General features: G+C 39.7%; 1 protein-coding gene across 1 annotated transcript in view; it reads right to left on the bottom strand.

Annotated features, from left to right (window-relative positions):
• Window positions 1–238: 238 nt before the first annotated feature.
• The window catches only part of LOC143023322 (uncharacterized), an 89,902-nt gene continuing 72,340 nt past the window's right edge, over window positions 239–17,800 (bottom strand). The window contains exons 9-10 of the mRNA XM_076181851.1: window positions 14,590–14,713; window positions 239–1,874 (exon numbers count right to left, since the gene is read on the bottom strand). Of these exons, the coding sequence (XP_076037966.1) occupies window positions 1,779–1,874; window positions 14,590–14,713 (220 nt within the window). The 3' untranslated portion in view covers window positions 239–1,778. The remainder of the gene's footprint in view (window positions 1,875–14,589; window positions 14,714–17,800) is intronic.

Raw genomic sequence — 17,800 nt, 5'->3', positions numbered from 1 at the left:
TATAAAACATATGCATTTTGCTTTACCCTTGTGCTGGTAGATGGTTCTGGGTACATGTTTACATTGTGATGCAATAGATTGCTATCTTGTGGTTTCTCTGCCCCATCATAATTTTCTCCCATTTCACTTCAATTACACATTATTTATGTTGTAAATTAATCATTCTGGGTATCCACAAGCACTCCCCTTTCCATATATCACACCCTAGGTATTCTATAATTGTATCACTGTTAAGACATTTCATTTTTTTTTTTTTTTATGTTTTCAGGAGCATCAATATTTGCATGTTGTCGCTAGGACAAACAACATGTGCATGAATGGAATTGTGCTAGCTTTCTGGAGTGTGTCTGGGTGTAATTGGGAGAGTAGTTGAAAGTATGGCAAGAGTGAGACTATGTGCTCCAATGGTATTTTGCTGTCCAAGACCCAGTCTGAGTTCCTGAGGCTTTCTCAGAGTTCATTTTTAAATGTTGAAGCTATTTTGACAGCTATTTTTTCAGTATTCACCTTCCTCAGTAACTTTGTGTCATCTGCAAAGAAGCTCAAGTAACATTCCACAAAGACTGGCCAAACTGGAACTGCCAACCCTGGAACAAAGAAGAGAACAAGGGGACCTACTAACCATCTACAGAATTATGAAAGGTAAAGAACGCCTTGATAGAGAAGACCTACTAATGTGGGACAGAGGAAAAACAAGAGGACATGCAATAAGACTCAAAAAAGATAACTACAGAAGAGACCTGAAAAAGAATAGCTTCCCACACAGTGATAGATATATGGAACAAATTGGATGAAAAAATAGTGTGTGCAAACACAATACAAGATTTTAAGAACAAACTTGATCTTGCGAGATACAAAAACGGATCAACACGTGCATAGCTCCCCTTCCTGTATAATACAACTAGGTACAACTAGGAAAAAATATCTTCATCCATGTCATTCACATAAATAGCAAACATTACTGGAGTCAATACTGATCTCTATGGAACTCCACTAATCACCTCTTCCCAAATTGAACTCTTTTTCTCTGAGCACTATCCTCATTTTCCTTCCATGTAAGAAATCCTCCATCCAGTTCAATAGTTTACTTCCTTTGGTTTCCAGTTCTCTTAACAATTTTTTATGTGGTACTTTGTCGACGGAATTTTGTAAGTCTAGGAAAGCACAATCAGCCCATCTGTCCCTTTTTTGTATTATATCTATTAGCGTGTGCACATGTGCATGCTGGACATCGATGGGGTTGCCAACATCTGATGAGCACACACAGCTGAGCAGTACACACATTCATAAAGCCATCTTTATCTTTCTAAATCTGTACTTCCTCACCAGACCCACAGTCCATAAACTTCAACTGTGTTTCTTAAACCTTTTCACAAATTGAGAGCACACAACCAATAATTGCTCCCCTCCTACATCTTTCAGCTGGAGACAAAGAAACAGTCCTACACTAACAGAACACAGACAACAGTCCAAAGTTTCTTTCCAGACAGATCTGTGGGAGGGCCCAAGGACCATTGCCAGCTGTTAAGGGGCAGTGAGTTTCCAGTCAGTGAAATTTGAGGAGGCAACTATAATCATTGTTATCATAATTACCATTATTATCATCTCTGCATATTCTTCTAAAGTTGTGCACACTTTCTTCAAGCCATGTAAAAATTTCTACAGTAGATGTGAGTACTCCTTTTTAAAGCTGTGGACACCTTTCTAATGTTAACTCACCTTAATGTAATAAACTATGGTTTAAAGTATGTTAGAATGATATGAAGCTGCTAAGTTCTTCACAATGCTTCAATGACACGTTTGATGTAGACATGTAGAAGAACATCTGCCATGTGACTTAAGGCTTTCTGTATCACATGATTGCTGCTTCCCGTCTGTCAAAGTAAGGATTACATGAACATTAGATATATAGAATAAATATATGTAGCCATTTCCTCCTTATATGGGGGTGGCCAAGTCAAAGCATACTGACATTCAAGTTCCCCTCTCATCTCAATATTTTCGGGGGGGATGAAGGGTCAAAAGTAATGCAGCAAGGGACAGCTTTTCCACAACAAGGCTCCACTGGCCCCCACTATTTCCATATGCAACATTAATATTGCAATATTATTGAAGATATTTGTGTAGTCTTTTTGTTACATGTTTGTTGTACTTTTGTGATGAGCAGAGTTGAGGGCTCTTGCAAATAATTGTGTACCAATCATTTTCATGTGATGTTCTATGGGGAAGATTGATTGTTATTAACTGTGATATATCAGCATTCTTATTTTTGTGGACAATGTCGCACTGTCATCATATATTATCTTACATTTCATGTATTGGATTTGTAAATCAAGGGCATTTATAATTTAGTTAAGAGACTTGTTTTTTATAAGAAGTTGGGTAGAGATGAAAGAGGTATTGGTGTTTTTCACTTAGGATTTGGTGTAGTGTCATTGTTGTTTGAGGAGACAAATAACAGAGTAAGTGGTTGTTGTTGTTGTTGTTGTCGTTCCCTAGACTGTCTGTCCGAGCAGTCCCGTCTCCCCAAGGAAGGCCACAGCCGAAACTGGGTTTTCCCACAAATCCTTTATAGAGCGTATGTTGTGTTGTTTGCGTGCATGATTGTGTATAATATAGTCTTCCATTATGTGTTGTATGGTATGGGGTGAAATGTTACATCCTAGGCAGCTGTTCACAACGCGGTCATCCAGCCTCTTCTGGTAGCTTAGAAGTGCTGGGTGGTGACCGCACTGCAGTCTGGCCAAGTGGACTCTGTCCTTTCGTGGGAGAGAGGATTCAGAAGGGTGGATATCAGGGGGTCTGGCATGCAGCAGTGTGTTGTCTTTCAGTGTGTTAATGGAGCGGTGAGTGATATGATTATGAATATGTTGGGGACTGTTGTGTAAATCAGACATTCTAGTAGTCTATCTATATACCAAGGGCTTCCCCTTATAAGGGAATTATTATGAAAGGGATGGAAATCCTTGACAGGGATGATCTACTTAAATGGGACAGAAGAAATACAAGGGGACACAAGAAGAAACTTAAGAAGAACAGTTACAGAAGAGATCTGAAAAAGAATAGCTTTCCACATAGAGTGATAGATACATGGAATAAATTGAAAGAGAAAACAGTGAGTGCTAATACTATACACAACTTTAAGAAAGAACTGGATGCGGAAAGATACAACTGCAGGTCCCTACGAGCATAGCTCTTCTTCCGCAAAATACAACTAGGTAAAACTAGGTAAATACAACTCCACTCCCATCCACCACCTTTGTTTCCCTCTTACCTTAGCTCCTCATGGATGAAGGGTCATCCCTGTCTCCCACCCATTGCCTGGATTAGAAATAGTGCAGCAAGACAAATAAAAAAATAAAAAATCTAGTAATATGGTGTGAAGAGCTTTGTAATGGCAGGTGACAGTAATTTCTTGTCATGAGGAGGTCACATGTGAAGTGGGAATGTCCTGTTCTTAGGTGTACTAGTGCTGTTTCAAAACAGTTATGTGGATATAAGGGCCATAGATGTGGAGTTTGATTGTTTTTAAGTGGTTTGATGGGTGTTGTTCCCAGTATATTTACCAGAAGTTTAGCGTTGTTCATTAGAGGAATAGATCATAGTCTATTTTTGTTACTGGAGTGGATGCCACCTTTTGAGCTGCCTTGTCAACTCGTTTGTTGCTGAGGATGTCAACCTGAGATGACACCCAGCAGAAGGATACAGATTTGAAAAAGATGGAGATGGATTTTGTGGACCACAGGACTTGAGGATGGTTATTGCTTGTAAGGTACTTTGTGAATTTGATATGGTTATACAAGATACTGGGAGTGAGTTGTGGATAATATGTAGGGCAGCAAGAATGACAAAGCTCAACAGTGAAGATCCATATCTCATTTCTGTTGGGGATACTTCTGTGTAACCTCCACAGTTTGAGCAGGAGCCATCAGTGTATATACTGGTACCTGCTGCATGAGCTGATATTTACCTAGTTGTATTTTACGGAATGAGAGCTATGCTCATATTGACCCGTTTTTGTATCTCTCCACATCCAATTTATTCTTAAAATTGTGTATAGTTTTGGCACTCACTGTTTCTCTGTTTAGTTTGATCCAGACATCAATCACTCTATGTGGGAAGCTATTCTTTTTCAGGTATCTTCTGTAACTGCCCTTCTTTAGTTTCTTTTCATGTCCTCTTGTTTCTCTTCTGTCCCATTTTAATAAGTTGTCTCTATCAAGAATTTCCATCCCTTTCATAATTCTGTAAATGGTTCACATATCACTTCTTTCTCTTCTCTGTTCCAGTGTTGATAGATGTAATTTCTCCAATCTTTGTTCATATGTCAGATTTGATAGTGTAGGTGCCATTTTTGTTGCAGCTCTTTGGATTCTTTCTAATTTTCTTATGTTCTTTTATGTGCTAGGTGCCCATAGTGTTGCAGCATGTTCTAGTTTAGGTCTTATTAGTGTAACCACTATTTTTTAACCATTTCTTCACCCATGTACTCGAAGGCCACTTTGATTGATTCTTATTAGATGATTTCAGATTTTTTTTAAGGTGGCTAAGGTGAGGTATATTGGAGGAGTTAACTAGGGCAGTGGATATGATCAGGTGCTGTTATAGATGGATTTTTAGTAATTTCCAGTATTGATATCAGATTTGCCATTTTTTGCTGGGGTCAGATTATTGACATAGAGGCTGGTAGTTATTCTGGGGGATCTGTTTTGCTATAACTATGGTGGAAAGAATGCTGATGACACTTACTCAGAGGACTCATTCTTTTTCAGTATGTGGTGTGGATAGAATTATTTCCATGCATACCCAATGTTTTATGGGTTAGGAATTGGGGTGTGAAGATGGCATAGCTCTTTGAAATCATAGTAGGTAAAGCTTATATAGGATCCACCATTTCCAGGCCATGTCATGGGTTTTCCAAGTCAAAGAATACAGCATAGACACAATATTTGTTGGCAAATGCCATGTGGACTATTGTTTCCATTAACACTAAGATGTCTATGGTGCTGCAGCTAGTTTGGAATCCTGTTTGAAGGGGTGATATGAGAGAATGGTGTTGCCTCAAGTTTCACATAGAAAACCTGTGGTCCCACAGTGGTTGACAATGGTCCTCAAAATCTCAAACAGATCTCTGTGAAGACACTTTGAACTGTTGTATATGTTGTATCAGTGTGGGACTGTTTCTATGTCACTGGTTGAAGACTGAAAGGAGAAGAGAGCAGTCACTAGCTGTCAGCTCCCCATGTGTGAAAAAGCATAAGAAATACAGCTGAAGTTGGTAGAAATTTTGGGCCCAGTTTGGAGACCAAGTGTTTGGGCTGAACCTGATGGAGGTGAAAGTGATGACAGGTTTTGAAAATGGGCAGCTTTGCTGTCCATCTTGCAGGACCATCACATTCAGGCACCTGACACTGCTCCCTTCATAAATGCAACTGGGTGGTAGTTGTTTGGAGAAGATTGTCCTTTCCTATTTCATACCATACCATATACCAACAGCTTTTTCCCCCTTACAAGGGTGGTAGTCAAACTCAAAGGCATAAATCCACTCCCACCCATTTCATCCTCACATACTCCACTCCAATTCACCACCCCTCCCTCACTCTTTTCTTGGCTCCTCTTAAATGAAAAGTCATCCCTCCATCTCACCCACTGCCCTGGATCAGAAAGATCAGAAACAATGTAGCAAGACAGAACACTTCCACAGCAAGACAGCTTCATTTAATTGGTGCCCCCCCTTCTCCATCCCCTCATGCAGAAAAATAGAGGATGGGGAGAAATCCCTTCGAGCTATGTCAAAATATCACTTACACTTACTCCCTCACCCCCCATCCCCCAACCACGACCTTCCATGCATCACAGCATCATTCATACACAACCATTGTCCACTCACGCCTATCTCCTGTCTGTTCCTTTCCTCCCCCCACAGACATTCCCCTCTTTCCCAATGACCCTTTTATCCCATCCATCCATCTCATCCTTGGTCACCCCCTCATGTTCACTCCTTCCAACTCTGCCTTCCACACCTCTTTTATTACTCTTTATTCACTCATTTTTTCCATGTGTCCAAACCATCCCAATACTCATTCATCAACACTGTATCCCAACTCCCTTTCCACCCCCACTCTATCCAGACTAATAACCCTTTCATACTTCTCAGGCATTCCATCTCAAACACATTTAAACTTCCTCTCTTATGTTCCATGTTTCTGCCCCATACAGTGCTGTTAGCACAATCACTCCTTCATACAATCTCCTCTTTGCATCCATTCCCAAATGTCTATTTCTCATTACACTTTTTAATCCACCAAGGCACTTACTTGCTTCTCTCAATCTCCATGCTACCTCCACCTCCACTCCTTCCTTTCTCACCACATTCACACCCAAGTGTCTAAAGCTATCCACTTCCTCCAGTCTCTCTCCCTTAATACTCACTTCTCATCACCATACTTTTACCCACATTTATCTTCAGCTTCCTTCTTTCACACACCTTCACAAATTCTGATCCTGCCACAAATACAGTGTCATCAGCAAACAACAACTGGCTTATCTCCCACTTTTCTTCATTTTCTTTAATGCTCTCCAATCCCTAGCCCATTACTCTTGCATTTATCTCTTGCACCACACCATCCATGTATAAATTGAACCTTTACCTCAAACCACTCCCTCCCTCCATTTCTAATTCCAACACAGGCTCTACTACTCTTGTAAAAACTTTTGACTGCTCTTAACAGCTTTCCTCCTATCAGATGGGCTCAGAAATTTACCTTATGAAGAAAGGCTTAGGCACCTTAACTTACACTCTCTGGGAAGATGCAGAGTTTGGAGTGATTTAATAGAGGTGTACAAGTGGATCAAAGGATTTAACAAGGGTGATGCACACAAGGTCATCACAATAAGACAACGGGGCAGGACTCGCAGTAATGAATTTAAACTGGACAAATTTAGGTTTAAGAAGGAAATAGGCAAGAACTGGTTTACTAATAGGGTGGCCAACAAATGTAATAGACATAGTAAATATGTAGTGAGTGCTGAAACTATCGGTTGTTTTAAGAAACGGTTGGATGACTTTATGGATGGGGATGACAGGTGGTAAGACATGGAACTGCCTAGTATAGGCTTTATGGTCTCTTGCAGTTTCCTTGATTCTTATGTTCTTATGTTCATATATCTGCAATACCTGCCACAGTGACTTCCTCTCTACCCTGTCATAAGCCTTTTCCAATTCCATAATGGTCCAAAAAACATCCTTACCTTTTCTTAAAAGCTTTCTCACATATCTGCCTTAAAAGACAAATCTGATACACACAACTCCCACCTGTCCTAAACCCACATTGTTCCTCACTGTTATTCTTCTAATCCTCTCAATCAAAACCCTCCAATAAGTCTTCCCAACTTCACTCATCAAACTGATCTCTCTGAAACTACTACATTCACATTTGTTACCTTTTCCCTTGTAAAGCGAAACTATAAAGGCACTCCCCCAGTCCTCCAGCACTCTTTAAATAAACAAACAACTTCACCAGCCAGTCCACCATCACTGCACCTCCCTTTTTTGGATATTCCTCAAGACACCCATCTAGCCTAGGTGCCTTACCTGCTCTCATCATTTTAATAACTGCTTTCACCTTGTCTTTCCTTATTTCTCCTCCACTTTCCTCATTCATCACGGTCATTTTCTTAGTACTTCCCACTGCAACTACCTTTCTCTCTCTATCCTCCTTCACATTTTATTTATTAATTTTTTTTTTATTATTTGTCTGTTTATTTATTATTTGCTTGATTTTCATTTGTTATTATTTATCTGTCAATTTATTATTATTTACTATTTGTTTGTTTATTATTTAACTATACATATGCATTTATTTTCATTTATTATTAATATATATATCATTATAATTTTTATTAAATTTTAGTTATTTTTATATATATATATATATATATATTTTTTTTTTATCATTATTATTTTTTTTCTCGCATCTGACCTAGTTATGGGCCAAAATGTCTCCTATCAGGATGCTCCACCTTTGTAATTTAGCAACTCCTTAAAATACTCTGCCCATCTTCCTTTTATTGCTGTCTCTTCCATTATCATGTCTCCATCTGCACCCCTTATGTTTTCTTCTCTAATTCACCTTCCTTTCCTCTCTTAATTTCCTTCCAAAACATCTTTTCATTACTTTCAAAATTTTCTGTCATACTCTTACCTCATTTCATATCTGCTTTCCTCTTTGCCTCCTTTACCTTCTGCTTTACTTCTCTTTTCTTTGTATCTCTCATTTGATGATCTCATCCTATTCTGTAACCAATCTGTGAATGCTCATTTCTTCTCTTCAACAGCCTTTATTGTTTCATCAACCCACCACTCACTACCTTTCCTTCTATTTCCTTCCATCCTCCTTGTTCCACATACCATCTTTGCACACCTTGTGTCTCCCTCCTTGAAACATCACCATTCCTCCACCACTCCTAGTTTTACTCTATCCTTCACTCTCTCCTACTCCTCTCTCAGCTTCTTCTTGTACTCCTTCTCCTTTTCTTTCTCAGTTAATCAGTTTATTCTAAGCACCCTACCTTCTGTCCTTTCCCTCTTTCTCCATCTATCCTCCATTCTCAACTTACCTTCCACCAAAAAATTATCCGATATTCTCCCACTCTCTCCCCTTAGAACATGTACATCCAAAACTCTTCCTACTTTTCTCCTGGTTACCACTATATGGTCCATTAAAGCCCTATCTACAACCGTTCCATTCATCACACTCTCCCATATGAACTTATGCTTGACGTTCTCCCTAAACACTGTATTTGCTATCCTTAGCTCTCTAGTCCGGTGTTTCTCAAACACTGTGCCCTGGAAGGTAGCCAGGTGTTCCCCAAGATAACAGAAGATTTAATTAATAAAATATGCTTATATCTTGAAAATTTGTATGATTTTCATATATTTTAAAAACACCAAAAATGCAGTTTAATAATCAGCGTCAACTCTTCGTCATTTGACATTTTGAACTGAAAGGTAAATTCCTTAATCTTTAAGAAGCAATAACATAGATAATCCTTTCCCTTTTTCTTTCCTAGGGGATTTAAATGAGTCATTTCTGATCCCCCCTCCCCTCTCTCTTTCAACTGATTATTGAATGACAATCTGGATCTTTTAATACTTTCCATATATTTCTTATATTTTCATTTTACATGATTTGTGGGAGTTTGTAACAAACTAGTTCCTTTTTTGGGGTAGAAGTTTTGGGGTAGTTTTGACCTACATAGAATTCTCTGAATTTAGTTCTCCTTTAAGAACTCAGAAATGTCAACTTGTAGACCTTCTGAACTAACAACGTGGTCCCAAGGCAGAAGGTTTCCAAAAAGAGAGATCCTTCTTCATCCTGAGCTCAGGGTAATCTGCCAGTTCCGACATTAGCACGCACTGTTCCGAGGAACTATTTCAAGTTCGAAAAGAGCTCAGAAGGCCACAGGTTAATTTTTACCTTAAGCAGTTTCTCAAAGTAATTCCCAATTTATCAAACCGAAATTGTAACATCGAATTAATATACAAAATAAAAGGGGAGTTTAATCGTATCTTATTTAAAGTTACGATAGGTGTGGTTCAAAGTTTCAGGAAAGGCTCCTGAATCAAAAGAAATTAATACTTTGAGGGAAATCACCGAACTAAGGTAAACACTACAATTCCCAAACAACAATTACCACAATACAAAGACGGGTCACCACGAGCATAGCTCCCTTCCTGTATAATACAACTAGGTAAATTACAGCAGTACCTTTCATATAAATCTTTTCTACAACCCTTCCAAAGTGTTCGTTTACATCCTGCTTGTGTAGGGAGTTTAGTATTACAGGAGTCCCTCAAATAACACGGATTCAAATAACATGGATTCAATCATACACGGATTTTATTTCAAAACCATCTCAAATGTAGAGAACCGTTTTAAAATTCGTGCCAAGTCGGGCACGCATACGCACACATGCGGCAACATCGCAAACATTTGTGGTGACTGCTTTCTATTTTACCATATACAGTCGATCCTCAAATAACGCTGTCATTATGTACATTGGGAACTGCTCAAACAAAGGTGTGGGGCAAGGGGATAGCCGTGGGTGGCTGCCTGTGGTTACGTGTCAACCTACGGGTACTGATGCAGGAGGGAGGGAGGGGAGGAGAGGGGGAGTAGGGGGTGGTAGGGGGGTAGCCAACAAGCTTTAGCTTGTCGCTTCCACCACCTGCGCCGTGCTATCGTGAAATTTTACCGCCCTAACCTGTTGAAGTGTAATGTTTCTTTCGTTTGGAACACAACTAATAAGTCTGATAATGACTGTGTTTGTTGTGTCTTAATTTCTCTTATGAGGTTCTTGTTGTTACTGGCGGTGGTGGTTTGGGAGATCAAAAACAGACATATACACCCACTCCTCGTTTAACGACCTACTCGGTTAACGACAACTTGGAGTAACGACAGGCTTTATGACAGACCAATATTCGTTTAATGTAAATCTCCCGATGTTACGATGTCGTGTACGGTAATTAAGTTGGCTGAGGCAAATTTGTATGATGTTATAAATGAACTTGTACAGTGGATATTACCTGTGAGGTAAAGTGTTCTGAAGCTTAGGTCTACATTACTATCCTGCAAGCTGCAAAAACTACCTGGGGTACAATATATACCGGTAGTGGTAAATTTTTAGTTTCGACCATGGGCGCAATATAGCAATAGAAAATTAATTATTAATTTTGTAAATTATAATGTATCAACGTAATATGCAATTTTGTGAGCGGAAATAAAAAAAAAGGTGCTAAAACAAATTTCGTAAGTAACGAAGTCATGTCGGACGAATGGTACACCATGTTTGTTATGATAGATGCCGATGTTGAGGAAATGAAAGGATGATAAATTCGCCTAACCTAAACTAAACTAACCTAACCTGTGTTTGATAAATCATTACCTGCAAATTAAATGTCATCCGGCTCGTCCTCATTGTCGTCGTCGTGAGAGACGTTGGCAGACGACAAGATGGCGTCCCGATCCTATGCTACCGACTTCGTTCATTAGCATATTTTCTTGTAGCATGGTATTTTTTACTTTCATTTCCGCCCACAAAATTGCATATTACGTTGATACATTTTAATTTACAAAATTAATAATTAATTTTCTATTGCTATATTGCGCCCATGGTCGAAACTAAAAAAATACCCCGGTATTCAATATGGAATGTCAGCATACGCGGATTTGGTCATATACGGTAATTTCGGGAACATAACCACCGTAAATAAACAGTAAATAAAGCTTTAATGTACTGTATAAAAGAGGGAAATACACGAAAATAAAGATACATGTATTGCTGGACATTGTACATACAGTACATGTACGTATATGTATACACTTTCGCTTAACAACCAATTCGGTTAACGACGGCGCGCTGGTCCCAATTGTCGTCGTTAAACGAGGAGTGGTTGTACATACTTACATACGTGTAGACACACACATGTAGAAAATATACAATTGGAACCAAGGAAGTAAAGAAAGTAGGATCCGAAAAAGACTTGGGAGTCCTATGATACACAGATTAACTATGATACACAGATTAACTACCCTTGCTGTCTTACGAAGAGATGCCTCTAGAGTTCGTTTTATGATGGTATCTGCCCTTGTAGAAGTCTTTCTAGGGCGTCCTGAGCGTGGTTTGTGAGCAGGCAAAATGTCATCTGGCAAATCTCTTGCACGTGCACACCACTTCCTCACTGTAGACTTTGCACAGCTTAACTGTTCACTTATTTCCTTCGTTTTCTTGCCTGATTCACGTAGAGCAATGATCTGGGCTATTAACTGCTTGCTTCTATAAGCTGCATCGGCCATGGTAAGGTCACAGGCAATGGTAAGGTCACAGGATTGGAGCTACCAAAAAAAAATGTACCGCAGACACTCTCTCACAATGACAGCCACGTGGCAACTGAGTGGTGTTGTCTGGCATCTCTTCGTAAGACAGCAAGGGTAGTGAAGGAACAGAACCCTGGGGTGTTTGGTGAGGTGTCTGTGAGGACAGTGTCATGAAGGGTGCATGAGCTTGGGTACGTGAGTCACCAGCCTGTTGCTAAGCCACTTGTCACCAAGAAGCAGAAAGCCAGAAGGATTGAATTTGCCAAGAAATACTCTCACTGGACTGAGGACGACTGGCTTGACGTTTTGTGGTCTGACGAGGCCACCTTCAGTGTCACCTGTAACCGTGGTGCAAAGGTGTACCGGCGACATGGAAGTGACCCGCTTGACCCTCGGTACGTCAAGGGTACTGTCAAATTCCCTGATACTTTAATGGTGTGGGGCTGTTTCAGCGGCAAGGGCTTGGGGTCATTAGTAGTGTTACCCAAGAACTTAAAAGTGAACCAAAACGTGTACTTGGAGCTTCTGTGTGAAAATTTACCTGAATCATTTGAAAAAACAGGTGCCACAGTTTTTTCAGCAGGACGGTGCCCCCTGCCACACTGCTAAATCCATCACTACTTGGCTCAACGACTGTGAAGTGAACTTTATAAAGGACTGGCCAGGTAATAGCCCTGATTTGAACCCAATTGAAAATTTGTGGCACATTATAAAGAAGAGGTTACAAGGCAAAGACGTCAGCTCTATACCCAAGCTCGAGGCAGCCATTCAGGAAATCTGGGATAATCTTGAGCCTACAACCCTCCACAACCTAGCTGCTTCACTTCCACGTCGTCTTGAGGCTGTGTTAAAGCGCAAAGGACTCCCAACCAAGTATTAGGTGAGTAAAAATCCAATAAATATAATGATTAATTACATTTTTGTGCATTTTTGTTTAGATTCGCTGAGGCGCCACGAACTTTTGTCGAGCACTGTACATACGGTTCTCGGTATTTAATATGGAAAGTCAGCATACGCAGATTAGGTCATACGTGGTAATTTCAGGAACCTAACCCCCGCATTATTAAAGGGACTCCTGTACTATTTGTTCTACAAAATCAAAGGCCTTCTTGCAATCTAGAAAAGTTAAATAAAGAGGCACAATGTATTCAGTCATTTTCTTAATTAGTTGATATATCATCTGTAAATGGGCTAGAATCAAATATCTGCTTGCACTTCCCTTACTTTCCTCAAAAAAAGCTCTCCTTTGGGGAAAAAAATTAGACATTTATATTTACTATTTCTGTCTGAGCTGAGGCCTCCTCAAAGACCTTACCACCCACTATTAGCCTGGTCATTTTTTTTCTATGTCTCAATTTACCATTGATAAACCTATACAATAGTTTTGGTGTCTCTGCATCAATTTACATTTCTTTCAAAATTACTTTCCTCCTCCCTGCACATTCTTGTATGGTAATTTCTAGTTTGCTTCTTTTGTTTTATTACTATTTCTCTTCCTCCATTTTTTCCAAGCCATGTCCTTGGGTTTTTGCACTATCTCACAGTTTTTGTTGTACCATTCTTTCTGTTTCTTCAACTATTCTGTACATTTGTTCACTTCCAGGTTGTAAATGTCAAAAAAGATTTCCCATTTACTTATTATTCCTGTGATATTCATGAGTTCCTCCTGGTCTGCTTCTTCATAGAATTTCTTTAACCCTGAGTAATCTGCCTTCCAAAAATTGTGTCTACCTTGTCTGTGCAATTCATTTCTTGGTCTATTGCCTTATCTGCCAGCTGAAATTAAATTGTTACATGGTCACTTTTTCCTGTGGGGGAAAGGTCGTTCAAAGAGCTAATGTCAGTATGTTTGGTAAGCAGCAGATCTAATCTCATGTGAATGTCATCTCCTTTCTTATATCCATTAACCCCTTCCATACGGTGCCGCACACGTAGGCGTCATGAGGAGCAAGTGGATTCGCGACGCTGCCATATCGGCGTCTTGATTATATTTATTGTAGTCGCCCGTGTTTTTACATTCTCCCAAATGCGCCCGTAATCCCATTCTCTGTGGTTTTCAAAATTCGCGGGTGAAAGAGAGAACGATCGATATAAGCGGCGACTATATTTTATGATGCGAATATTATTTCGTTACGTCGTACGGCTGGCATTGGCCGCTGCCCGCGAGATTTAAGTCCCGTATTGAAGTGGTTAACATGGAATTTCCCCATGAATCTGCTTTGCCACTTGCTTCCCACTCCTCACAGTTTATCTCAATGGGTAGACTGGGACAGTTTCTATCTCACTGGGTTATAATAGTACGAGGGGATCAGTTGCTGGTTAATTTTCCGTAAGTGAAAAGGTGGAGGCCACAACTGAAGTTGATTGAGATCCTGAGCTTCAGGTGGAGAGGAGGGTGTTGTTGAGTTTAGCAGGAATACCACTAGCAGGTACCTATCATTGGTCCCCTTATTCTGGTTAATACAAGGTGATTTCATGCAGCAGTACAAACTATCTATTGTTCAAATGGTGAAGTTATACTCAGAGTAATTCCATCAGGCATTTGGCATTGGAATAGCTAGAAAAACCCAAATTCCCCTTATTATCAAACAACCAGATATTTTCTTTATTTTTTATACATATATCATAATATTATACATGAATTCCTGTCATGGACTTGAGATTAAAAGATATTTATGAGAATTAACAAAGAATTTTCATTTGAACTTACATGTAGGTAAATATTGGTGATAATATCATTGGTGTTAGGGTCAGAAGCTGGAGCCAACGTTGTGATGGCACCGCACACGTCATCTGCCATAGCATCAGTTCCACTGCAGACTAAACTGCACACTCTGTACATAAAGATATATGTCACACCACTCACTTAAACAAATTGGTTAGGGTCTAAGGTTTAATGATGATTATATCCTTTTGTACAATCTTGAGTTATCACTAAAACAAATATATCCACAATATAACTCTCTTATACCATCCTGTTTTTGGAGATGTCTGAAATCTGTGGTGATTTTATAGTAAACTTATCAATGAAGGAGGTAAAGAAAGAGAAAGAGAGGGAGGTAATGGAGATGGAGGATGAGTGAGTGAAGGAGGAAAAGAAACAGGATGGTACGAGGAGGAGCAGGTAAAAAAATAGGAGGTGGAGGAAGGTCAGAAAAAGAAGGAATAGTAGGAACAGAAGAAAAAGGAGGATGAGAAGGAAGAGGAGGAGAAGGAGGAGATAAAGGATAAGAAGAAATCATAAATTATATTTATTCTATGTAACTAAGGCCTCTTCCCCCTTATAAGGAAGGTAGCCAGTAAAGGCAGGCACCCACTCCCATCTACCATCCTTGTGGATGAAGGGTCATCCTTATCTCCTGCCCACTGCCTGGGTCAGAAGCAATGCAGGGTCACTTCATTTATACAGCAACCTTCCTTCCTCATCTCCTCATACAGAAAATAGAGAAGACAGGGAGAAATCCCTTCATACTGCATTAAAATATCATCCATACACAACCACTCACACAAATCCCCTACATTCTCCCTTCCCTGCTCAAAGCCACCTTTATCCCATCCATCTACCTCATCCTCTGTCATCCCCTCAAGTTCACTCCACCCACCTCTATTTTCCACACTTTTTTTCTAATTTTTTCTTCACTCATTCTCTCCATGTGGCCAAATCATCCCAATTAACCCTATCTGCCAGCTCCCTTTCTACCCTTGTTCTCTTCCTCTTTTCTCACTCTATTCATCCTTGTAACCCTCACCATACTTCTCAGACATTTCATCTCACATTTAAACTTCTCCTTTCTGCCCCTCTTAAATTCCAAGTCTGCCCCATACACTGTCATAGGCACAATCACCCCATCATATAATCTTCTCTTTGCATCCATTCCCAGATGTTTATTTCTCATGACACTCTTAAGTCCCCCCAAGACATTTATTTGTTTCCCTCACTCTATTATTCACCTATACCCCCACTCCTCCATTTCCTGCCACACACATCCCCAAATACTTAAAGCTATCCACTTCCTCCTGCCTCTCTCCTCTAAGACTTATTTCCAACTTGCTACCACCCTCTCCCTTTGTACATCTCATCACTTTACTTTTACCTACTTTCAACTTCCTCCTATCACATACCTTCTCACACTCCATCATTAAGTGCCTCAGATCCTCCTCTGACCCTATCACAAGTGCAGTGTCATTTGCAAACAGCAACTGGCTCACCTCCCACTTCCTTCCATTATCTCTAACCATCTCCAACCCCTCCCCATCACCTTTGCATTTACTTCCCATACCACCTCCAGCATGTAAATAGTGAACAACTATGGTGATATAACAGCCCTGATGGAGATCCATCTTCTCAAGCCACTCACTCTCATCATTCCCAACCCTAAAACAAGCTCTACTACTCTCATTAAAAATTTTGATTGCCCTTAACAACATAGAAGTGATGCTGCATTTCTTAACATCTTTTAAACCGATTTTTTTTTCTTTACTATGAACTCTTGTTGATCATAGTGTGCATGTGTCTATATCTATGTACCAAAAGGCTTCTCTTTTATAAGGGAGGCAGCCAGCCAAGGCATGCTCCCACCACCACCCATCCCATTTTTTACTTGTTTTATTTACTTATTTATCTATTTTTTTTTTTTTTTCCCTAGACCTCAACCTTGCCAATGGCCCAGAACTGTTCACACATGAACACAGGAGCCAGTGTCCATGGTATCCCCACTGCAGTAACAATACCCAGAAGAAGCTAATGTATCACACACACTTATGTCCAACTCAGGTCCGACGTAAGCAGCAGTCAGGGGCCATTGCTCACAGTGTATGCTCTTCCTAACCTCTGCACCACAGCCAGGATTCAAACAGATGTCAAATTCACCATGGACTTCTTTATGCGATAGGGGGCTATGTTTATCAAGTGACAGAAAATATAAAATAGAGTAAATTCACATAGTGAATCACACAAAATGGAAAACGATGAAGAAAGACATAAATATAATGAACCAACAAAGAGAAGACTGGATGTAAGCAGAGTGGAATCACCATTAGGAGTCATACCAAAATAGACTTGCATCATTGAAAACCAAGAATAAACCAAAGGTTAGATAACACTGCTTTTCCTGGGTTTACAAAAGAAAGTGGAATACTAGGTAAAGGTTTAGAATGGGAGAGAGAATCAAGGTATAGAAATATCCTAAGAAATCAGGAGATTACAGAATTAATAAATTAACTTATAGATCTGAAAGCTGAATACAGAGCAGTACAGAGAGGTGAACCAGCTGAAAAGGCTAAATGCTAAAACCAACAGAGAGCTTAATGATCTAAAAAAGGAATTAATCATAGTCAAAAGTGAGAACAAAAGAATGAAAAATGAAGATACAAATAAAAATGAGGCTTTGAAAAAAAGAAGTAAAAAAAAAAAAAAAATACAAGCGGTGAACAAGGAAGTGGGAGAAACAATAAAAGAGACAGATCTTCAAGAAATAAAAAAAATCAATGGAAAGTGGAACAAGAAAATAAAAAAGTAACTTTTAAAGAAATAGTTAAGTAACAAGTGGAAGAAAATGCTAAAGAAACAGTTACACACATATAAAGGCTTTTTTTCCCCTTATAAGGGAGGTAGCCAAAAAACAAAGGCATAAAAACCACTCCCTCCCATTTCATCCCTATCACACTACACTCCCCTCCACCCTCTTCCCTCCCTCTTATCTTGCCACCTCCTGGATGATGGGTCATCCCTGCATCTTGTCCAATGCCCTGGGTCAGAAGCATTGTAGCAAGACACAGCACATCCACAGCATGGCCGCTTCATTAAATCAGCTATCCCCCTTTCTATCCCCTCATGCAGAAAAGGAGATAGGGAGAAATCCCTTCAGGCTGTGTCAAATTTTTCTCACACATACTACCTCACCTCTTATCCCCCAACCACT

This window comes from Oratosquilla oratoria, unplaced genomic scaffold, assembly GCF_046742065.1.
Source record: "Oratosquilla oratoria isolate Oo_2021 unplaced genomic scaffold, ASM4674206v1 SCAFFOLD45, whole genome shotgun sequence".
NCBI classification, from domain to species: Eukaryota; Metazoa; Arthropoda; class Malacostraca; order Stomatopoda; family Squillidae; genus Oratosquilla; species Oratosquilla oratoria.
This window is presented reverse-complemented; position numbering and strand designations above follow the sequence as displayed.